The sequence below is a fragment of the Silurus aristotelis genome, assembly GCF_946808225.1.
Source record: "Silurus aristotelis genome assembly, chromosome: 16".
Taxonomy (NCBI): domain Eukaryota; kingdom Metazoa; phylum Chordata; class Actinopteri; order Siluriformes; family Siluridae; genus Silurus; species Silurus aristotelis.
In genome coordinates this window covers 17,919,400-17,943,552 of record NC_139589.1, presented here as the reverse complement: position 1 = coordinate 17,943,552, position 24,153 = coordinate 17,919,400, and the positions used below count along the sequence as shown (strand labels likewise).

Sequence of the window (24,153 nt, the reverse complement as noted above, 5' to 3'; positions counted from 1 at the left end):
TTCAACAGAAACAAGAGTAAATAAACTACTACAGAGCTTTACATTAGGGGGCATAAGCTTCATTGTCTGGATAATAAACCTAAGATTCAAGTATCGACAGTCTAGCCTAGTCAGCCTTAAAAGTTTATGATGACTTTGTAAAAAAATCTTTTTGCAGATGGTAAAATGTGGAATGGAAAGCCACCTTGATTCGGTGCCTTCAATTAAATTTACAGTTACATTTGCACCATTTAACAGATGCCCTTCCAGAGTAATGTACCAAAGTGCTTTATCAATAAAATAATCTACACTGGTATGCTAGATTACAAACTTAAGATAAATCAGCCTACAACCCTGTTTTTTTTCGAATTTTTTAAACAAGGCAAACATGGAAAGTGTTAGTTTGAGTGTTTAAGGGAGAGGTAGGTCTTCACCCATCGCTTGAAGATAGCCAGGGACCCCGCTGTTCAGACATCTAGGGAAAGTTAATTCCACCACCTTGGTGCCAAAACAGAGAAGAACCTTGAAGTATACTTACCCCTCACCCTAAAAGAAGGTGGGACCAGTTGAACAGTGCTAGAGGATTTCATTCAGCATGGTGCAGTGATGAGGTGTCTGAGGTAAGAGGGTGCCGGTCAATTTTTAGCTATGTAGGCAAGCATCAGTGTTTTGAATCTGTTACGTGCAGCTACCGGAAGGCGGTGGAGGTAGTGCAGAAGTGGGGTGGTATGGGAGAACTTGGGCAAGTTGAACACTTGTCGTGCAGTTGCGTTTTGGATTATTTGCAGTGGACGAATAGCGTTCAGTGGAATTACAATAACTGCAATACCTTTCTCATTTATCTTACTAATGAAAGCTTTCTACCCTAGTCTCCTTTTTCGCCACTCAGACTGTGACAAACTCTAGGTAATGTTTAAGAACTATTTTACTCAGCAATGGACAGATGGTATGAGAAATTAATTTCTCAGACTTCTTGTCATGGATGGCAGCTCATCGGCTGAAAATAAATCCCAGTAAGACTAAGCTGTAATGTATCACTGGTGATGCATCCCTATGTTGATATTTTGTGATTTCCCTGGACAATTCTCAAATCAGACCATCCGACTCCTCATACAAGCACAAGGTAATTCTGAACAACCAACTATCCAGATAATCTGACAGATGCATGTGGGTTTCTCCTTTTTTACTATCAGGAGTATCTGACTGATTTCTTTCCACAGAGGCCACTCTGGTGTTTAAACTGTAGTATACAGTATTTGTTTAATTTAGTTTAATTAATTATAGTTATAAAAACTGCGTACACATTTCGTATCTGTGTATATGTTTGCACCTGAGACCAAGACAAATTCCTAGTACTGTAAAGTGCTCGTTGCTGAACCATTTGCTGTTCCTTGGCAATAAAACTTTTTCTAATTCTGATTCAAGCTCTTGTCATCCAGATACTATCAATGTCTGCCCTTTGTGCCACTGACCCTTTCTGCTGCTCCAAGAGGTATCCTAAGGTCTCCCTAGGCTCTTCTTCATGATCCCATTGCTTCTCCACTGGCTTCTGGTTATCTGCATCAGATCTAAAATTAGGAGATTTGCCTGCAAATAACCTCTCTGTGCAACACTCCCTGGTGTTGGATTGGCTGGGCCCTCTATCCCACAAAAGTCAAGGAAGACCCTTAAGGGTCTCTTCTCTGTCCTGGAACAATAATTAGTGGAATGAACCTATCCAGAATTTCTAAACTGTCCTTGGCTCTGTTTAAATGACAACTAAACAACCTGTTTCCTCTCTACACACATTTTAATACTAACCTCCAACTTAAAGGGGTTTTAAGCTTAATTATTTTATTCATCCCTGATTAGCCTGAGTGAGCATGATTATATGCTTTTCATATACACTACAAAGCATGTCTGTAAGTTTCTCTAGATAATGGCTTAAATCCCTATTTCGAAAACTCTTCTAGTGAAGAACAATATATTAATAATGCACACACACTTACAATCATGTTCTCCAGAGCATGCTTGGCCAGCCAGCAGTTGAGAAAGACAGGGATAAAGAGGTTCCTCAAAGTTGGCCAGAAGATCTGCAAACAGAGACCAGAGCATGTCATGGAGGTTTGCATGGTCCATAAAGATCATGATGTATTTTCATCTCTAAGACAGCTGTAAATATCAAAGCTGGTTACCGTTATTATGAAGGGGACTGTATTTAACATTTCTAGTAGAAATGCCACCTGGAATATTTGCTCCCAGATGTTACCCTAAGAACACAAAAACAGACACAAAATACTATACTGACCATCAGTATCTCACCATTAAAGCTTCAACATGGTTTCATAGCTAAAATGATGATTTGTTATACATAGTCATTGCATTTGACAAGCTATTATCATCTGGATATTGTGGGTGTTACTGGTTAATTAATCTTGAGGTAAAATTGAATAAGCATATGCAATATGGCCTTTGATGGATATTATGATGTTTGGGCTTTGTTTTGCAAAAACATTATTCTGTAAATTGCTTTACCTCGCAATATACACCAGATGTAGTGCACTTGACTATAAATAGTACAGCTTACTGTAACACAGTTGCAGTTGCTACAGGGTATGATTGTTTTAGCTGATTTGGTTTGGTACTTAACGGTCACTGAACAACTTTTTGGAGTTTGTTCTCAGTGTCAGCAGTAAGCCTACTCTTTTCACTGAGTTTGCTTCTTATGTGTCATGAACACAAGTGACTCATGCATACCAGTGTTCTGCTGTAAGCTTTTTGCTAAGGAACACTCATACTTCTATCTTGCAACAAAAAGAAGCACACAAAGATTACAAATCTGAAAAATGCTTAATAATTTGGACAAACAGTGAATTGACAATCTATATTAGACATAAAAAAATTACAATTCAGCTCTGTCTGAGTAGCTATTAAATCCCAGACCATGGTAATTGAGCTTATCATTCAAGCTTCTAGCCAAATGTTATTTTCCAGCTTCATTATAACTTGTCTATATTGATGAATAAATATATGAGATGTTTTTTAATTGCCTCACTGTTGTGTATATAGTGTTGCATTATCAATGGTAATTAAAGCATTCTTCACATCTAATAGCTCTTAGCGAACTTGACATGTCTGTTCAGGCAGAATAGTATTGTTCTGTTCAATTTTATTAAAAAAAATAAAAAAAAGTAATCATCCAGTTCACTAGACTAATGCACAAAATCTGACTAGCATAGCACTTGCATAGACTAGCACTTGCATAGACTTTGTAAAATCGAATGTTTTTTGACTGACAGGTGTGTTTGGAGGAAATGCTTTGTTGTTGAGAGAATGGCTAGACTGCTTCCAGCTAACATGAAGGTAACTCAAAGACCTGCTCTTACAACCATAGTTCTCAAAAAAAATACAGAATCTCAGAATGCACCACTCCTGTGAGACATGAACAGGAACTGAACTCAAATTAACATTTCTGTTCAAACTGCAATTTCTCTTCAAAACATTCTTTCTACATTCAAATTAACTTATATTTCTGTCAGCTGAGTTTGAAAAGCACACAAAAAGGCAATCTGGATCAAGGAGGCACCCAACATTTAGTGTGGCACTTTGTCATGGTTTGTGAAAATCTACAATTTCACAATCACTGATGCATGAGTTTTTGCAGCCATGTTTACAAATGGTGTTTTTTTTATATATAGTATTCATTTCTGAATGAGTTCCTCTCATCCAGCATCCGGTATCACAGAGTTACATTTCTACAGGCAGTGGAGGAAACTTGTAGAGACATTCAAGCAAATGCATGTCAGAGATGATCCTAATGTATTGTTTCCACCAGGTGTAATTCTTATTCTAAAATCTTTAGATACCGTAACTGAAGACAAATATATCTCAGTGGAATGTACACTTGAACTCTGATGAGCATGTTTTATATTTAGTGAATCTGACAAACTCAAGCTGGATGCATTGTTTAATTAAAAGGTTACAGGTCTATCATTTTGATTGTATGCACCACACAGTGACAGAGGACTGGAGATGCACACAGTTAAAAAGAGCTTTTAATACAAAAAGATTTACAAAATCTGTGTCAAATGCCATTATCTAAAATGGGCAAAAAACACATCATGAAAAAAATTAAGCAAATGTAATAAAAGGAAATAAAGCATCAAAGTGAGTTGGTGAATCTAAACTAAAGCAGGAATTACTTAGCAGACTTAGCTGAGAAAAAGTATGCATCTCAATAAGCTCCCTAGTTCACTAGACAGTGATTAGGGAGTCGGTCATTTTAAAGGTGTCTTAATCACAAATTTTAACAATGCAACAGAAAAGGTGAGGTAGCACTGATGCTCACTATGTTCTTTTACAGGAAATTGTCATATTTTCTAAAACCTTTCAGCTTGAAAAAAATGGTGTTGTCTATATTATGTAATACATTCTGACATATGCAAATCAAAGTTTACAACAAATTTATATTTGAAGCAAATGTGAAAATTTATGAACAAAGTGGAAACCAAAACATCACACTAAACACATGAAACGAAACATTAAAAAAACATGAACATGAGCTTAATATCTGACCTGAATGTGATCAAAAACAACATGAAAATATAAACGAGAGAAAAAAGGTGCCGATAGGTGTATGTTTTAATGCACGTGCTAATTATTGGTGAACATAAAACAAGTGACGTGGGGTGAGGTGCAATGGCTTATGGGAAACCTAGTATTTGTATATAATCCTGACAATGATGAACAAAAAATATAACATAGCAAAAGCTAGAAACTAAATAAATGTGATTAAGCAAACTAATTAATATGCAATAAAAATAATCTTTATATGTTTGGGGTTTTCCAGTGACTGATTTGGTATTAGCCATGTCACCACAAATTAAGCAATCAGTGTTTCTGCGTGTAATCAATCCGATGAAAAAACGTGTGTACATAATACACAGTGAAAGGAGCTGAAGAGTTTGTTGAGACACACTTATACTAAACATTAAAATATAGAAGCTAAAAAATATTAGTGAATTACAGGTGAGAACTATGATTAAACTGGAGATTGTTAAATGTATTCAACTGGAGAATTCTCAGACACGAGGTACCTGGAGAAAGGGTGATTATAACAATGTAGAAAGACAAAAGACAAAAAAGAAGAAAGTAGTTGCAATGTAGTAATGCATTTTGCATTTTCATGGAAATTGCAACATTTTGCAAAATGTAGTGTGTGCTTTGATAGCAGTGTGAGATCACAGACTTTGAGAATTATATCACATTGCAGAGAACAACGTAATAATAATGGGTGTCCATTGTATGCTCTGCTCATCCTGTCAAATCATAAATGCGCCAATTCAGAGTTTTGGTGTGCTCAATTAATTCCACCTCATGATTCATTAAACACACTACAAATGAAGATGGACATTATATCACTGCCCATCCTGTTTTCATAATACAATCAATTATATTCAACTATAATGATTTAGTTGATATCTATGTCTAACCACACACACACACACACACACACACACACACACACCACACACACACACACACACACACACACACACACACACACACACACACACCCCCACACACAGGCACAAACTAATATCTACCTTGTAGCTGAGGTACATGAGCAGCATGGCCTCCAGAAAGCTGATTGATGCCACTATCACCTACCAAGTGGAACACCACAATATAGAGCGGAAAGATCAAACATAATGAGTTGAAATACATATTTATTACACAACCTTAGACATGCAGAATGCCCATTTTACCTGAATTGCCCACACAGGCATTTTTCTATCCACCCACAAGATTAGCTCCCTGAGACAAGAAAGAAAAACAAGAGAGCCAGTGAGAGATTGAGGGAGAGAAAGTGAAATGAGTGAAAAAATGAAAGCATGTCATACATTATACATTTTTATGTACTGCTATTTTGATTAGTATGATTCATGTGAGTGATTAAGCAAAGCACCCCTCACCAGTTGATCTCATCATTCTGAGAGGTGTTGGTGCATTTCATACTGGAAAGAAACAGACAGACAGAGATAGACAAATATTATTATTATTAGGACATGTTTAAAAGAGCCTTAAATTTAAATGGAGTAATTTTGTGAAACCACACACACACATTCTAACCATGTGTTGCGGAGATGAGCTGGGTTATCGGTCATCACTCTTATGATGTAAAGCACGCATGTCAGAACCTTCAAGCAGAAGTTAAATATTCTGATGCGCAGACCTGCATGACCAAACAGTCCACAATTGATGTGCAGATGAAAGGCTGTGTCAAGATCCTAGTGAGACTCTTACCATCAAGGCTAAAGCATGTCAAACATTTTGTAAATATGTAGAGTCAGACTCAAAGGAATATTTTCCTGTGAATATAACAAGCAGTATAAAGTCAGCGCAGCTGGCAATCATTACAAAACATACCCCTTCAAGCTAACAGTCTGGTCATTATGACTTATTTCTAATGCCTGTTTACATTTTAGGAACCATACTTCAAATCAAGTATGGCTCAAATCCGGATCTAGGGGTTAGCAGTGTTTTGTTATTGTGCACGTACATACAGGTTACACAAGGCTATAACAAGCATATATAATGGCAACTTACTGGAGCGCTGGTTTTTAATGAAGAATAGTTTGAGTCTCTCCTTAAAGGTGTTCTCGTTCACATAGAACTCCACATGTACCCTGCAAAGACACCCAGCACAAAATGCATGTTTTTATGTGATAAGATATGTTAAAAAATATTTTTAATCAGTGTACACACATCTGATTCACCACTGATCATCAATCCAAAGTCCTGATCACCCTCATTCTCGCCTGTTCTTTCAAGGATATTTTGGACTTTCCTATTAATCCTAAAATCTAAATTAAATCATTACAGCATTATTCCCAAATAAAATTATTTGTTTATGTTATTAAGTTATAATTAGAGATATGTTATACACATGTTCTAGTGTATTTTCTGGCAGCACATTTAGTATATTACAGTTTATGTATGTTGTTCAAACCTCCAAAGCTGCCAGAATTTGGGCCTTAAAAGGGGAATCCCCTGTAGAGGCCTGGGGCTCCATTTGGAGCACAAATAATAAAGATTTCAAATATTTATCCTCCTGTTGGCTATCATCATGGACAATCATATTAATAATGATTTTTTTTAAGCATTTTATTAAATCTGCAGCAGGTAGAATTTCTTCCAACTCAGGTGATACTACAAAACAGTGCCTCAGTTATGCACTTTCCGGCAATTAACCCCAGAGGCACAGATACTTTTGAATAAAGGGTGAAAACAATGTGATTTCGCCATGCTAACCATTCTCATTGTATGAAAAGATGATGAGTGGCATGCTGGGAGTATCTATTACAGCAGCTAATATTCATGGAATGACACAAACCGCTGCCGTACATCACAAATCCCTGAGCAATAATAAATCACCAATAAACTATGTTGTGCTTTACTTATTTCCAGGTGTCCAGATATGGGATTAGAAAAGTGGGGAAATTTTTGCACAACCCCTGCTCAGACATTTCAACCTTGACTAATTCACCCATTCGCAAAATTACTGTGTCAGGTCCACATTTGTTTAAAACTTTTGGACAACACATCAAAGAATACAGATATATAGAATACAAAATACAGATGTTCCTTAAGGTATGATGGTTCAAATTATAATTTTTGATCTTACAATGATGACAGTGATATGACAAAAATTTTACAAATATTTAATGTTTCGTGTGGCAGGCAAACATAGCAGCGTATGCTTGTCCATGCACCCACTGCCACATACATACTGTATAGCTTATACAATACAGTACATTAAATTGTACTATTTTCCTAAATTATGTAATAAATTTTTAATGTGATTATGTACTGTTATTGTGTATAACACCCCATACTGATCACCATTCTCAAGACTCCTGGGTAGGCTAGGCCATGTCTGGACAATATTTTTAAGTTATGATGGGGTCATTAAAACACATCTCTTTATCCAACTACCTGTATACACCACTCAACACGTTTCAGCCTTAGCCTTTGATGAATGTGTTGTGCACAGAATCCACTAAGCCACCTGGATGTAACTTCTGGTTTTGAGATTTCTAGATTGTAATACCAATGGAGATCCACTTCAATTTAGGACATCAAGATTATTTTGTTTTTAAGAAAATGTCCATGCAAGCTCAAAATAACCGAATTGCAGGCGTCTTGCAGAGAGGGTTGCTGATTTTAAACCTTTAGTTAGACAGGCTAACAACGGATTAAACTTTAAATCCTGCTCAGCAATCCTACTTTATTGTAGAACTAAAATTGCTCTGACTTTTCTCATCACTACCCCTCTGAGTAGCGTCACTGCCAAACGATTCGAGCCTCCGTGTGACTGCAGAAGGATTAACCCAGGATGGCATGGTGCTCTTTACCTCCATTAAATCTTTCTGTAACAATGCTAAGAAGCAAATGACTCACAGGAGTGCAGGATTTCAGAACAGCTCGCCCACACATACAAATGCACACACTCTGCTTCACACGGGTATGTGCACACATATGTGTGTGTGTGTGTGTGTGTGTGTGTGTGTGTGTGTGTGTGTGTGTGTGTGTGTGTGTGTGTGTGTGTGTGTGTGTGAGAGATCATAACAGCAGGAGCTGTCACTGGGCTTATTGACTAGCATTTCATAGAGTCAGCGAACAAGTGTGTGAATAGTTGAAAGAAAAAAAAACCTTTCCTACTTCATGGACAAAAATCCATAGAGAATAAAAACACAGCTTCTCTCTTTCTCCCTTTCCATCTCTGCCTGACTTATTCCATGGTTCGCAGTGGTTGCCACAGCAACATGGCACATACTCGACAAAAATGATCATTAATACAGTTGGACTTGAGAATGGCACACTGTCACTCTAAAACAGTTTATGCAAGTGTGTGGAGGTGTGTGTGTGTGTGTGTGTGTGTGTGTGTGTGTGTGTGTGTGTGTGTGTGTGTGTGTGTGTGTGTGTGTGTGTGTGTGTGTGTGTGTGTCGCTTGCTTTTTAGAAACCACATGATAAAATGAAAGAAATTTCAGAGATGAAAGTTTTCTGTCTCCATTAGGCTATTTCTGTCAAGAAAAAAAAAGCAACCGCCAACACACAGACACACACACACACACACCGTCCACTTCCTTAAGAACACCTGAAAACTATAACATTCATGCAGTTATTTAATCTGCCAGTCATGTTTCAGCAGCACAATGGGCATAATCATACAGAGACAGGTCAAGAGCTTAGGTAATGTTCATCAATCTGTTGCTTTGGCTGTGGGATTGACTGTGGTATAGATATTAGAATACCTGTAATTCAGAAACTGCTGATCTCCTTGGATTTATATGTACAATCTCTATTCTCTATGGATTACAAAAAACGGGTGCAAAACTACAACCAATATTGAGTGAGCAACAGTTCTATGCGTGGGACGAGCTACATTGTGGATAACAGGACTGGGTAAAATGGCAAGACTGGTATGGGCTACCTGGACAGGGTAGTAACTTATATAATCAATCATTACAACTGTGATGGGCAGAAGAACATCTCAGTATACACAAAGCATTAACCAGGGTACATAAAAAAAGATAGGCTACATATGAGATATAAGGTGTTCATGGCGTTTTTGTTATTCCCAAGCTTCTTGTTTATTGTGTTTTTGTTTTTTCCACTATTCTACGTATAATCTACTGATTGTTGTAAAAATTTGAGATTAGCAGTATCTGAAATACTCAAAATGGCACCAACGTGCTACACCAACCAAACAAGTCAAAATCACGTTTTTTTCTGCCGTTTGATGTAAACATATAAACAAAAAATCTATCAAATCGATCATATCATATTTTCTTTTTTTTAAGAGTTCATAACATATCCTAAGAGTACACCTCCCAGACAATCCCAGATAGTTCTTACATTGCTGATTTTATTTTAAATTGCAGAAAGAATCCCACAAAATAACCACAATGCATATGTGTTGCAATAAAGGAACATTTATTTTTGTCAAAAGAGTTCAAAATAATGTAGTCAGTGCACTCCATGTTGCTGCTTTGTAAATGTGTGGGAGTGACACTCCTTGTAGTGCCACCCAGGATGTAGCCATAGCTCACATCAAATGACATTTAACAGACAAAGCATCCATGTAAAAAAAAGCTATTTACTTTTTGACAGTAGATCAAGGCAACTAAGGGTAACCCGCTGCTTTAAATGTTCAGTTATTTTTTTTTTGCAAAGAAGCTCTTTGGCTGCAGACTTTTGTTCCAACAAAATGTGAGGTACACTTGATAGTTATTTAAAGACTGCGTTTAACTGATTAAGCAATAGTAACAGATATGACTCCTACCTGGTTGGTGTTTGAGCCAGTACTTGCTTTGCACTGTTATGTCTTTTATTGCTGCCTATAGAATTTCTATACACATTATACACATGTATCTCATTAAGGAAAAGGAGTTATTATGTAACCAGTATTACGGTGTATATATATATTTTTATATATATATATATATATATATATATATATATATATATATATATATATATATATATATATATAAAATACACTTTGTGCACTAGCTTGTATTATTGTATCTTATATTTGGAGCTATAGACAATGCGTAGTTAAGGATTAGCGCTTCATCGGTCCGCACCACTAATGAGGTTACCAGTGTTTCTGCCAGTGGAACTAATGTCACCAGAGTGCTTCTACATCTGACATGAAAACCAACATGCATCTGCTTTTATCACTACAAGTTGTGCCCAGTATCCAATTCTTTTGTAATCTCCTGTGAACTTGGTACATTGTGGAATAGTCCAGTCACCCACTTGCGTATATCCATGATAAAACAGGTTTACTGCTGGTGCTAAGCTAAACCCCTGAAAGACCATTCTGCACTATAGAATAGCTACAGGTTATCAGCACTCTCCTTCAGGATTGATTCTTCACATTTCAAGTTCAGAGACTCAAAAATAGCCAATTGTTCATCACTGTCTGTCTTTACATGGTCCTTGTGTGATACCTAAAATTGATGGGACTTCAGCTGCTTTAGCGTATAGCTAGGTATAATCATCGCAAACTATGAGAAAAACTGTTAACCATCAATTTCCCTGCTCTTCATCTAACTGTCGTATGTTGAATACAGAGCTCTTTGAAGAAGTAGAACTGCCTTCTCTTCTCTTTCTGAAAAGCTAAGCTGCCAGGTTGTCTGTCCATTTCTGATCCTGCTGCAACAACACACCTCATTCTTTCCTTTTAGTGAACTAAGCAACCAAGGGTGCAGTCTATACCACTCTCTGCTGCAACAATGCAATGTCTGAGGAAGGTAATGAGCAGTTCCTTATAGCTTGTGAGGTGTGCAATTCACTATCAGCATTATGTCGCAGTGCCCGTTGATGACATTCAAGTCGTGACCCATCAAGTCGTGATCTATTTGGGTATTGGACATGGCTGTCAATTTTTTTTGTGTCTTGACAGAGCTCATCCTGAAAAGTCACCCTGAAATTATGAAATTAGTTACACTTCTGGCTCTGCATTAACAGCTCCCACTGTGAAGTAAAGTCACAAACTCTTGGCCACTACTACAAGGAAATGCAGTGGTACAATAGACCTTGTTTAAAGCCACTGACAAAGGTCTGACCTCAGGCAAATTTACTAGTGTTATATGATTGGATTCCATGTAAACAGCAATTTGTAAAGCTATAGAGAGTAAACAGTTTTTTGTATAGTTATAAGCACAACCACTACAATCATAAACACAAAATTACATAATGCATTTGAGACACAGTGGGTTTTTTGATGTTTGCTTTTTTCAAAATGTTAAAAATTTCTGAGCGTATCATTTCTGACGATACTTACTTCCACGCTAAGCCTTTGTGAATACAATAAGGATGCCATACCTGTCCTCACTTTGACATGGGTGGTCGCCCAGCAACAGTTCTCGGAAGCGGGCACGGCCCTGGAGGGGTGGGACATCATGTTCACCAGCAGCCATCTTCAGTCCCTGAACATTAAGTACAACCCCACTGAGCATTTGTAAACAGTCTGGCGTCTCACTACGAGAAAGAGCAAAACATCTTTTATCAGGTGGGCCGAAAATATAATACCAACAATATACATCTTCTTCTTTTCTTAAAAGTTGGTAAACAACACGCAGTGGGCCTCATTGATCATTTGTTATTTTGTGTATAAATGTTCACATATGATTAGATTAGATTAGATTAGATTAGATTAGATTAAATTTGATTTTCACTAATTGCTGAAACCTAATTCCTTGTGTGTGTCAACCCACTTGGCAAATAAACCTAATTCTGATTCTGATTGTGCAAGTTTCATGTACAGAGCCAATTATATGCAGTATGTTCAGTATTTAGTTCAGTATGGCAAACTGAACTGAAATTTAGCATTTTCTCTTTTTTGCAAGCATTTGCTGTAATCATACCCTGTTGAAGTATTCAAGACATTCATTTTTTGACACTTTCGATCTTGAATAGGTCTTAGACTAAAAGGACTCAGGATTTTATGTCAAGACTGGATAAGACCACTAACTTGTACCTGCATTTATTTTTTATTATTATTTTATAATGATGTTTAAGGGTTAGGCTTATGTGTATATTTTAGCATGTGAAATAGGATGCTCAAAATGCATATATAAATCTTATCGTCAGGTGTCCACAAACATTTGTCCATATGTGTATATAAAATATAACCCTATGAGATAATAGTTGGATAATAGCGGTATAATAAAGAAACTGAATAATAATTGCATTATTTAAAAAGCATTTCAGGCTGCTGAAAAGAAAAGAAAACCAAGTACAGCCTCGTACTTTTTAATGCTCACTCATATCTTGGCAAAAACTAAATATAATTGTTATTTTTTGTTAGCTAAAAATATAATTACATTTATTTCTTTGTAATGAGTAATGTTACCTGGTTTTGCACTAAACTGTACACTGTATATCTGTTTTAGGGTAACACTAATACCAATACCATCAACATATACACAGCATTCCACTGATTCTTATGACAGTTAAAAATGAGGACCTTCCATTTTCAATATTATTAATGCAGTGAAATATTCCTTCATCAAAAGGAACTAAGAAAGAAAGAAAGAAAGAAAGAAAGAAAGAAAGAAAGAAAGAAAGAAAGAAAGAAAGAAAGAAAGAAAGAAAGAAAGAAAGAAAGAACAACCACCACCACAATCACAATGCACTTATAGCAAGACAGTCATATTGCTAAATGTTTACATTTTGAAGACGGAAAAACTAAGAAGTATGAATCGCACTATGAAAACGAACTAAATCAAATAATTAGCATTGAATTAAAATTTATAATGCCAAACATTTATAAGTAAATGGTTAAATAGTTAGTTTTTTTCTAAATATGCATGCATAAATAAAAGTTATTATATGCATAAATACGTATTTTCTTTATATATATATATATATATATATATATATATATATATATATATACATACAAGTTCTTTTCCAAAAATGTACTTATATTTATATATATATATATATATATATATATATATATATATATATATATATATATATATATATATATATATATATATATATATATATAAAAGAAATAAGTACATTTTTGGAAAAGAACTTGGTCACAGATAGAGACGGGGGCGGGCTGCAGTGGTGTCGAGGAGCGCGCGGTACCTTGGTGCCGGTGCGTCTCGCGCTGCGCGCCCGTCGTCGTCCACGAAAGTGCGGTTGGTGTAGCACGCGCCGCGCATGGCCGGCTCCTTCACCCCCCCACAAGCGGCTGCGTTCGTCTGCACGAAGCGCACGCGGAAAGACGAGAGACGGCCAAGCTCTTCCTCGAGAGATTCAGACACTTTCCACCATCTCCACTTAACGTGGTGTCTAATCGCGGGCTTAACGCTTATGAACCCGGCTATAATTAATAACCAACTGTCAAAAAAACGAGTTGTGCGTTAATCCTTTCCAATTTGCTGACCATAAAGCAGCAGCCCAGATGCTGCTCAACCTCAAATACTTCTTCACTTCATACAACCAAATTACATTTACTGCACTATTTAGTAGAACCAATGGGATTTACCTGGTAATGAAACAACGACGTTAAGCGCCATCTTGCGGACAGTATCGAATTATTTCTTTACAATACAGTAAGTGCACAGAAAAAAAAAACGAGCAAGTGCGCAGTTTTTTTAATACGACGGATCTTTCTTTTTCTGAAGATAGTGCACCTTAATTACGTCTTTTGTTCACCATTTTTATACGTAACGTGATAAGTGGTAGATCAGTGGTTTACGTGTTGGATCAGAAGGTCATGAGTTCAAATCCCAGTACCACCAATCTGCCACAGATGGGCCTTTGGGGAAAGCCCTTAACCACTACTGCTCCAGTTGTATAAATGAAATAATTGTAAGTCGCTCTGGACAAGGACGACTGCCAAAATGCCATAAACATAACAGTCAGTATTAAGTTTTAGTTTAGTATTGTATTGTATTAGTATAGTATTAGTATAGTATAGTATTTAGTTTAGTATCAATGTCAATTGCATAAGGTACATACTGATTTACCCTAAGGAATTGACATTGACACCCACCTGAGCTCACATATACACTTAGTATAGAGCTGAATCACAAAAATCTCTCTGCTGTATTTATTGTGTACTAAATAGGGTATCTGAGTCATTATTACATAGCATATATGTAATAAGTCTCTACAGGGAATAAGAAAGCCTTGAGTCAGTTTGAAAGCATTTTTTCCAAGTCCATTCTTTTTTTTTTTTTTTCGACATTCTTCTCATTCTTTTACCACTTAGTTCATCGCCAGTGTCACTTCTAGACCAGCATTCAGAGCATACGTTTTAAAAATATGAACTTCAAAAATAGTTTGCAATAAGAATAAGCAGTCGTGTCCTTTTACAGAATCATTTATGTTTAATTGAAAGTCTGAAAATGATCAGGGGTTTAGGAGACGACACTGTTCAACACACTCACATTTACACACAAATGCTCACTGGGTCCGACATAATGTGCTGATCAACTGGGCTTTCTTTGTTACTTTGTGGTGTTGAATGATATTACACACTCTTTCTCTCTCCCTCTCGCTCTCTCTCTCTCTCTCTCTCTCTCTCTCTCTCTCTCTCTCTCTCTCTCTCTCTCTCTCTCTTATATATATATATATATATATATATATATATATATATATATATATATATATATATATATTGTCTGTAGAGGAGTCTGAATATAAAATATGTTTCCAATACTTTTCTTCACTCATTTCACTTTGATGTTTTTTTAAAACAATAGACAAAAAACATCCCTTGTATCACAGGATGGAAAATGTTCAAAACACTGCATTGTGCATTCATATTTATAAAGAAACGTTGCACTTGCAGAATCACTGGTTCAAATAACTATAACCCAAATTCCAAAAAGTTGGGATGCTGTGTAAAATGTAAATTGAAACCGAAAGCAGTAATTTGCAAATCTCACAAACCTTTATTTAATACACATTAGAGCATAGAAAACATGTCAAATGTTTAAACTGAGAAAATGCATTATTTTAAGGGAAAACTATGATCATTCTCAATTTGATGGGGGCAGACTATCTAAAAAAATTGTGAAAAAAAAGCTGGAAAAGTCAGTGTTACTTGCTAACAGGTTAATCAGCCAAACATCTTGGAAAGAATCTCCACAAAGCCTATCAAATATCTTCCACTTCCATGTAGATTGAATTTTCTCAATCAATTTACTGTAAGGAAAGCAGGAAAATTTCAGATGGGCCTAAAATCAAGAGTAAGAATAGTGTACCAGACATTATCCCCAAAATAGCAGATGTCACACTATCAGCTCTACAGACTTGATTTAGCTGACCCAAAAAGGTTACAAGGAGAACTGCATTACATAATCCAAGATGAGGTCTGGGTACCACCAGCCCATCTTCCAATATAATCACACACTGTGATGTTGGCTCCACATGGTCCACTATGTGTCCTTTACCTATGACAAGGTCCATAGACACCTCTCAGAAGGGGTCCTTGTCCCCTGCCTTTCCTGTGGTCACCATATCTTTCTTGTCTTCCTCCTCCCACTGCTTGACATCCACTGTGACCTGAAACACCTGCTGGTTCCTTGTTACCACTGGGCTGTAGGTGGATACAACATTTATTTTATTATATACTCCTACCACAATGTGAAATCAATTATCCTTAAGGAGCTGACCTTATTGGAAACACATTTACTGGATTCTGCAAACATACGGTAATGACACAGTAATAATGTAAATCTAAAAATATTGGAATAACATACAATAAGATACATTTGTCAGAGTGCCTCTACTTCATTTTCACAGGTAATTTTAATTTAGTTAACAAATGATCTTTGTGTATTGTATATAAGCAATTGGAAAAATGTGTTCAAGTTTTTTTTTTTTATGTGCATTTAGATCGGCAGTTGTGAGGTTTGTGTCTAGAGTTTGAAAAAATTACAATAAGGTTGTAAAGTTAGTGCCAAAGTGATTGTATAAAAAAAAAACTGTAGAGCAAAATAGTTCAGATTCCAGAGTCATGTAAAACAATTGACAGTGTTTTAGGGCACCAAGAACATCAAGATTCATTGTTTCACACTGCAAATAAATGTACAGTATGAGAGTGAAAAAAGATACTGTATTGATATATTCATAATTATCTTTTGTATACTGTTATTATATTACAACAAATGTACAGATAAATGTTGGTGAACACCCGACAATAAGATTTACACATACTTTTTGAAAATCCCATTGCACATTTAGTCCCCATGTCCTTTTATAATATTTTCCACTTTTCTGGGAATATGTTCCACTAAACATTACGGTGAGGAGGCCTGGGCATTTAGCCTTCCTGTTCATCCCAAAGGTATTAAATAGGGTTGAGGTCAGAGTGCTATAGCACTTAAGATTTTCCACTTCAGTCCATGTAAACCATGTCTCCTTGTGATTAGGGGCAATGGCATGCTGGAACAGTTTTGGGTATCCAAAGCGAGACCCAAAAAAGACATCTAAAGACATTCTATACAATTGTGGGCCTCTTTGGGATAACAGCTTAAGGAAGATGCACATATGGTTGGAAAAGCCTGGTGCCATAATGCTTTTTGTTCCCATATTGTGTATGTATTATTTGCAAAGATATTTTGCAGTGTGATTAATCCTCATTTTTGTAGAAGGAAGCAGAACAAGCGACATTATGAAAGCTACTATTACAAATTCATATTGTACAGAAAGAGATTCCAGAATTTTTAGAAATAAGTGAAAAACTGTAGATCAGTCAAGTTTTCACTGAATAAAGGTGGTTATGTTGCTTTTTTGTTTGTTTAATTTAGTTGTTTGTCTTCCCCTGGACTAGTATCCAGGATGTGTTTCTGCCTTTAAACCAGTGTCCATAGGGTTAGATTCTGAGTAAATGGATGAATGAATGAATGAATGAATGAATGAATGAATGAATGAAGCAAGGAAGGAAGGAAGGAAGGAAGGAAGGAAGGAAGGAAGGAATGAACAAATGAACGAATGAATGATTGGTGGACAGTTTATTCATTCAAAACTGGTGATATCTTAGAACGGTATTAGGTGAAATGACTAATTATACATTATTAGCATTGGAAAATAATTAATTTCTAACATAGAAGAATAAGCCTTTTTCTGTTCCTTTTTGTACTAATCAAACAAATATGGTGAGCTAAAATAAGTCACATAAAGTTTTCTAAAGAGCTTTAAAGCAATATACGAATTCCCACTGTGACAAAAGCTGTTAACATGGATATATTAAATCCTCATTAATTCATGAATGACTCAGAATGGCTTGTCTGTATCCAAAAAGGTATAATATACCCTGTCTGGTTTCACCTTACATGGAAACAGGGCTCAGGTGAATGCTGAACGTGTCTGTGCCCACACACACACACACACACACACACACACACACACACACACACACACACACACACACACACACACACACACCCACACACACACATGTATATAGCGTTTAACTGGTAGACAGCCGAAGAAGGTCACGAAGAAACAGAGACGTTTCGAAATAAGGAGAAAGTAATTCATGGGACATCATGCGGGTGAGGAAAACATTATAAAAATGTTGATCACTTGATATTAATAATTATCAGACTTTCCTTGAAGTCATCCTCCCACACTAATGTATTTCCTCTTCTTTTTTTTTCTTTCTCATGGTGAGGCTGTAACAGAATTAAAAACTAAAACATTGTAAAAAGTAGGTTGGTTTTGGTTTGTGGAAATTCTGTTTTGTAATTTAATCTAGTCAAATGAATTCCCAAAGCAGCAGCTTCCAAACAATTATTTAATTGTAGCAAATATAATTTGGCTTTTTTGTCATGTTGTGCTCCATTTGTTTTGTGCAAGGTTAACATGACTTCTTTGTGTGTACAAAATGTAGTTTTTACCTTTATCTGCAGTCAGTGGAATGGATTTCACACTTGTATAATATTTGGTTATAAATACTTGAGAAGCTATTTTATTATTTTATTATTTTATTATTATTTTATGCATAGAATTTTCTTTTATTTGATTCTTATGAGCACATGACTTTATTGTTTTATTACATTATTTCCAATCCAGAAGAATAACAGAAAGAAAACTCCACATAAGTAACACTAAGGAAAATGTTGATACTTAAATAGAATTTTTAGCATTAAATAGTTTAATAGAATTCAATTTAAATTGATTTGTATACCACTTTTAACAGCGGAGCTTAAACAAAGCAGCTTTGCACAACTATGTAATTTTTTAGATATGAATGTAAAAGGGTTACGATGTATATATTCTAACAGAGAATAATAAATACATTTAACAAGGTGCATTCAGTATTAACTCTACAATACAATTCTCAACACTGGTTAGTAAGTAAGCATATAGTTTTATGACTTTCTTGCATCTTATTTCTTTTCTCTTCCTTCTTAAATTGCTTATAAATAAATTATAAATTGACGTATAAATAAAACATCTTTCTCTGTTTAGGTCGGTGTGTTCAGGTTGCAAACCCATCAGTGGTGTTTCCTGTTCTGTAATGTTGTGCTGTTCCACGCACTGTTGTTTGGTGGTGACATCGTGGAAGAGTTCCTGCTCCAGTCTTCTCCAGCCGCTTATACTGACCATGCTGTACTCGAGCTGCGCGAGCGTGCACGCAAACTGGATCTGAGGGATACCATGCCCAACTCCTCACAAATTTACCCGATTAGCTCCAAGCCCTGCCTTCATCACCAAGACCTCCTTTTTCTCACTATTGTGTTTAGTGACCCTAATAATGCCAGCCAAAGAGAGTCAATCAGAAGCACATGGGCCAATCAGACATTGGTGCAGAATGTGGCAGTACGGACACTGTTCTTTCTAAGTCCTTCCTCCTTAGAGACAGCGCGCCAGGTGGTGTGCGAAGAGTCTGTTCGACATGGTGACATTGTACAGTGTGAAGGGCCTTTGTCACGAGATCACTGGGGTCAGGTCAAACTAGCTCTGCGTTGGGTTCTGCTTTTCTGTCCTCAAGCTCGATTTGTTGTTTTGACAGAGGATTCAGTTTTCTTGAATGTTCCAGCACTTGGCACCTACTTACTTACTCTTCGTACACACCCTGAAGATCTGTATCTGGGTAGGGTCATTCATCACACCTCACCTGAACGAAATTATAATAAACCACACTATGTATCTTTTCACCTCTATCCAGACAGGTCTTTTCCCGATTACTGCTCTGGCCCTGCCTTCCTGATGTCACAGGACGTAGTGCGTAAAGTTTATGTTGCTTCTAAGAATGTAGCTTTGGCCCTCCCATCAGATGTCTTGATTGGTCTGTGTGCAAGAGCAGCTGGCGTTGTGGCTACTCATAGTGCACGCTTTTCTGGAGAACGACATGTGCGCTACAACCCCTGCTGCTATAACTTCCTGTTCAGCTCAGCCTCTGTGGATGCAGAGCTGATGATCATGGCCTGGAAGGATTTGGGAAAGGGAAGAGGGCGGCACTGCAGCATGTTCGAAACATATTATAGTTTAGTAATGTGCAAAGCCATGACTTATCTAAACAATGTTAACTTTTTTAGTGGAAATAATACAAAACAATAAATATATCCATGTAAGTGTTCATGTTTAATATAGATTTTAGAAGTATCTATCTATGCACAGGTAAATTACACTTTAAAATAACACAAAAAAAAGTTTGGAAACACCTAGTCTTTACTTGTTTTATTTTTTTGCTTGTTTTGAGAGACATGTAAATGTTATTTTTGTTTCTATTCAACAAAGTAATTTATTTAACTGAATTTATTTCATTATGATGAAGCAAATATAAATTTAAATGTACAGATATTATTATCTGTACTTTTATTATTTTTGTAATATTTTTTTTACTAAAAGTTCTGTCCTTAGCATGGATTTGCGAGTTGGATGCGATTATCTCGGCAAAGTAGAAGTGCTCACTAACACAGGTTTTAACAGATTTATATTTAAAAAAGTTGTTTAAGATAGAAAATGTTTAAGATAAATTAGCCTACAACAGCCTGCTTTGAGACAATGTTCATTGTAAAAAGCGCTATACAAATAAAAATGAATTGAACTCAATTTCAATTTCAATTTCAATTCAAGTCATGTAAATGAATTTATTTGAAATGAATTCCATTTGAATTCCATATTTCCATATTCCAAAAATATTTAAGAGAAATAGGCCTTTTGTTTACATAGAAATAGTCTTAGATCTTTGAGTTCAGCTGATGAAAAATGGGGGCAAAAACAAAACTGTTGCGTTTAGAATTTTGTTCAGTATACTTTGCCATGCCTCTTGCAAAACTTGCCAAAGGTATTTTTCACTAGTTGGATATTTCTTTCCGAGTTCATCCCAGAGAATTTCCATAGCATTTAGATCTGTACGTATGCTTCAGGTCTTTGTATTATGGTTTGGTTTGGTATTCCTTTCACCTGGAGTAAGTCTACAATGTTCCCTGTTCCAAAACATCCCCAAACCATTAAGTGTCCACCTCCATGTTAGACTGTGGGTGTGTCTCCTCTGTTCTGGCACTGATGTGGTGGAAAAAACTTCCACTAGATGACTGAGTCCCAAAGTGAAGACCTTCCTCTTCCTGAAACACTTAAAGAAAAAAACTTCCTTGCCACAGTCGCCACCGGCTTGTTCATCAGGGACAAACCCACTTATAAAGAACATACTCACTTTTAATCACCACATTATCTGTGTAAAGCTGCTTTAAGACAATGTTCATTGTAAAAAGTGCTATACAAATAAAAATGAATTGACTTGACTTGACTTGAATTGAAATTGAAATTGAAATTGAGTTCAATTCATTTTTATTTGTATAGCGCTTTTTACAATGAACATTGTCTCAAAGCAGGCTGTTGTAGGCTAATTTATCTTAAACATTTTCTATCTTAAACAACTTTTTACATCTTCTTTCCTGTTCTCTGTATTACACAATTTCCTTTGTTACAATTTGGACTCATCTGTCCAGGAAATTTTCGTCCAGTCATTTACTGTCCACTTCTTGTTGCATATAAACAAAAGGAACATACAGGTGTCTCAAAAAGCTATAAAATACTAGGTGTTTTCAAACTTTTGACAGGCACTGTATATAGAGAATTTTACCTTATTAATCTTGACATATAGTATTTACTGTTTGGCACATTATTACTATAGTAATCGCAGTTTAAAGATCACTGAATTTGTGTGGCTTAAAAATAAAAAAAAAATGGACACACACACACACACACACACACACACACACACACACACACACACTGAACATAAATACATAAAAAAAAGGTGCAACTGATACAATAATATAGTATGTAATTGTGTACACATGTAATGTTTCTTTAGTTATATGGACAAGGGTTTGTAGACACCTGACCATCATACAATGTGTGCTTTTTACAAAATTCCCTTCAAGATTTAGACATCAATTTGCTGTTATAATCCGCACCCTTCTCAGAAGTATTTCTACTACATTTTGTAGAATTAGTGGCTGTGGAAATTCAGCCAAAAGAGCATTAGTGAGATCAGTTATTGAGCAAGGACACTGGGGCTGCAGTCGGCATCACAGTCTATCCCAAAGCTTGAAGATGTGTCAGGGCTCTTTGCTGGTCACTTAAAATTCTTCCTTTTCAACCATGGCAAAGCATGCTTTGTTCACCTTTCCTTGTGCACAGAGCCTTGTCATGCTGGAACAGGAAAAATGGGATGTTATTACATCCAAGGACATACTATTGAATTGTGTGCCTCCACCAGTGTGTTAATAGTTTGGTGAATGCCTACATATAGGGTGATAATTGGGTGTCCACAAACAATAGGCCATATAGGCTATTTACATTTTGAAATATTTGCTTATCTTTGTAGAGTCATTACTTATTAAGTATAGAAAAAGTTACATTAAGTAATGTATTGAATAGCTTACCTATTTCACCTGTTTGTGCAGGCCAATCACTTCCAACAAGTGCATGAAATAATGTATTATTTGCAAATAAATTTTCATCATTCCCATTACTTTTCCTCACCTTGCACACATGTTGGACCACACATATATACCATATGAAACTATTGGCTTACCAGCTTGTTACTGCACACAGCAGAGGCATACCTGGCAGCCAACCTAAAATGTTAATTATAGCTTGTGAAAAGAAACAAATATGTATTATTGTAACTTTACAACATGACTATATTATAGTACAGTATAGACCTATAGTATAGTATAGACCAGGGACCGGCAGTATTTATGATACATGTATTTCAAATATAAAATAGTATTTTGTAATTTATATTTGATAGAGTTAATGAAAATAGCTTTATATTTTGTATCAAAATATGTTTAGTATTTTTCTAATACTGTAAAATACTTTATAAGAAATCTACATGATAACATCATAAATATGCAGCCTCTAAATGGTGCCTACTCAGTAGTTTGCCCAGACTTGTTGAGAATTGTGCAGGCTGCCAGCTTTCATATTGATCATTTAATAATTGTTGAAATGTTTGATTTTAACTTCCAAACAGGCGTCAAGTGATTGATAAATAGATATTTGATTGCCGAATATTGTATCCCTGATTGAAATAGCTGTTTAGTAGGATCTTGATTTTGCATACCATTGCATGAATGACTGCCTGACACATAATATATTATTATATTTAGGATAATCATGAATTAGTTAGAAACGAGTTACTATGGATACAGTTGCCATCAGTTATGAATGATATGTTTGTCACTGAGTCGGTGTTGCTAACGCAAAATATGTCCTTTATTAACACCAAGTAACTAAATTATGATACAATTATGAGTCATTCACAAACTGTTAAACATTAAACTGTTATTTTAGAACAAACATTCATCTGGGAGACCAAAGGAAGATGTACGTTTGATCTGTCAGCTGGTTGCATATGTCAGATTTATTTCACGACTGCCAGAGAAAAGCTGTTGCTATCAAACATAAACTTAATCAACTAAGTTAGTGTATTTGGTATTTTATTTTAAAATACAATTTGATGTATCTTTGCCCAACCATGGTATAGATCTACAATTGTAAACTGTCAGGGTAACAAGGAAATGAGTAACATTCCAAAATAAAGTGCCTTAGATTGGGCTGGTTATAAATACAATAATAAATGCATCTCTACCACAGCTAATCACAGATGAAGTGGTGTTGGGAGCCTTTTCAGATGCTGGTACTGTTAAGCTGCTTCACTGTGAATAGTCAATTCATTATTTGGAATATAAGAGAATATTGCAGAAAGACTTGCTTCCCCCAGTTGCTTTCTAAAGAGGAAATGTGGAAGATAATTGTCCGGTCAACACTTTAAAAGAACTACCAGGAAAAAGTCCTTCAGGCTTGAATGGCCTGGTCAGATATCACAGTTGCATCATATAGAGAATATTTGGTCTTGCACTAAACTGAAGTTAATAGAAGATTATTAGTAGGTGCACTATTATTATTTTTTATTAAGAAAGTGACCAATATTTTTCTCCTCGTTAAACTGTTTCTTTCAGCCCTGTTGCTACATGAATATGATGTATCACAACACTATGAAACCTAAGCTTGTCCTGAGAATCAAAGAGAATATAGATTAACATTGCAGAGGTAAAGCTACATCTTCCTAGTGACAGAACAGGAAAAGAACATCTGGCTTTATTTAAATTTTTTTTTTCTT

General features: G+C 35.9%; 2 protein-coding genes and 1 long non-coding RNA gene across 7 annotated transcripts in view; 2 read left to right on the top strand and 1 right to left on the bottom strand.

Moving 5' to 3' along the window:
- The window catches only part of kcnt1a (potassium sodium-activated channel subfamily T member 1a), a 39,870-nt gene extending 25,855 nt beyond the window's left edge, over positions 1 to 14,015 (bottom strand). For all 5 annotated transcript variants that reach the window (XM_083563887.1, XM_083563890.1, XM_083563888.1 and 2 more), the window contains exons 1-9: positions 13,638 to 14,015; positions 11,859 to 12,014; positions 6,568 to 6,647; positions 6,091 to 6,193; positions 5,934 to 5,975; positions 5,727 to 5,775; positions 5,565 to 5,624; positions 2,154 to 2,228; positions 1,968 to 2,051 (exon numbers count right to left, since the gene is read on the bottom strand). In XM_083563887.1, the coding sequence (XP_083420013.1) occupies positions 1,968 to 2,051; positions 2,154 to 2,228; positions 5,565 to 5,624; positions 5,727 to 5,775; positions 5,934 to 5,975; positions 6,091 to 6,193; positions 6,568 to 6,647; positions 11,859 to 12,014; positions 13,638 to 13,714 (726 nt within the window). In that variant the 5' untranslated portion in view covers positions 13,715 to 14,015. The remainder of the gene's footprint in view (positions 1 to 1,967; positions 2,052 to 2,153; positions 2,229 to 5,564; positions 5,625 to 5,726; positions 5,776 to 5,933; positions 5,976 to 6,090; positions 6,194 to 6,567; positions 6,648 to 11,858; positions 12,015 to 13,637) is intronic.
- Positions 1 to 24,153, top strand: part of LOC310738697 — a 159,053-nt gene that overhangs the window by 120,972 nt on the left and 13,928 nt on the right. The window lies entirely within an intron of this gene.
- Positions 17,885 to 21,856, top strand: b3galt9 (beta-1,3-galactosyltransferase 9; the record flags this gene model as incomplete). The annotated part of the gene is made up of 3 exons (XM_083565389.1): positions 17,885 to 18,061; positions 18,981 to 19,981; positions 21,835 to 21,856. Exons 1-3 carry the CDS (start codon positions 18,056 to 18,058, stop codon positions 21,854 to 21,856), a joined length of 1,029 nt encoding a protein of 342 aa, XP_083421515.1. The 5' UTR covers positions 17,885 to 18,055.